The sequence below is a fragment of the Buceros rhinoceros genome, unplaced genomic scaffold, assembly GCF_000710305.1.
Source record: "Buceros rhinoceros silvestris isolate BGI_N320 unplaced genomic scaffold, ASM71030v1 scaffold28489, whole genome shotgun sequence".
In the NCBI taxonomy this organism is placed as follows: Eukaryota; Metazoa; Chordata; class Aves; order Bucerotiformes; family Bucerotidae; genus Buceros; species Buceros rhinoceros.
In genome coordinates, this window is record NW_010431360.1 from 3,635 (window position 1) to 4,244 (window position 610).

Below are 610 nucleotides of genomic sequence, written 5' to 3' on the forward strand. Positions count from 1 at the left end.
TTCCAGACGCTGCATCCTACTACCAGTCACGGGTCTCACCTGGGGCACCACCAAGATATCAGAGAAGATGATAGCAGCATCCAGGGGGAATCGTCTGAGCGGCTGCGGAGAAGAAGAGGCAGCGTCAGTGAGGAGCTGGGACACCCTCCCATGGAGGACCTGGACAAGCACATGGAGCAGCAGAGTCCCTGGGGGCTGCGCAACTTACTGGGGCCACCCAGGGTGGCCAGACCCAAGGTTTTTTCCCATGCCCATCTGGGTGGGGAGAGGGGACATAGAGCCCCCCTGGAGATGCTCACCTGCAGCGTCAGCTCACAGCACAATTTGGGGCTCCGGCAAGTGGTGAAGAAATCCTGTGCCGCCCGCGTCTCCCGAAACTCTGCAAGGGACCAGTGTTACGGGGCACGCGCCAGCCCGCCTCGCCAGCTCCCCACCCTGCCTCCGCCTGCTCACCGGGCAGGTAGCGCCCCGCCTGCCGCATGCACCACACCGGGGTGTGCTCCGTCTCCTCCCCGCGCGCCGCTCGCAGGAACATGTCGTTCTTCAGCCTGGGGAAGCCCTTCGGGCTGCAGACGAGAGGGCAGAGAAGAGTTGTCACCCACAAGGGTCC

General features: G+C 63.9%; 1 protein-coding gene across 1 annotated transcript in view; it reads right to left on the reverse strand.

The window, feature by feature from the left end:
* The window catches only part of UROD (uroporphyrinogen decarboxylase), a 2,654-nt gene extending 2,095 nt beyond the window's left edge, over positions 1 to 559 (reverse strand). The window contains exons 1-3 of the mRNA XM_010143415.1: positions 454 to 559; positions 300 to 379; positions 40 to 102 (exon numbers count right to left, since the gene is read on the reverse strand). Coding sequence (XP_010141717.1) covers positions 40 to 102; positions 300 to 379; positions 454 to 535 — 225 coding nt within the window. The 5' untranslated portion in view covers positions 536 to 559. The remainder of the gene's footprint in view (positions 1 to 39; positions 103 to 299; positions 380 to 453) is intronic.
* Between the last annotated feature and the right edge of the window lie 51 nt (positions 560 to 610).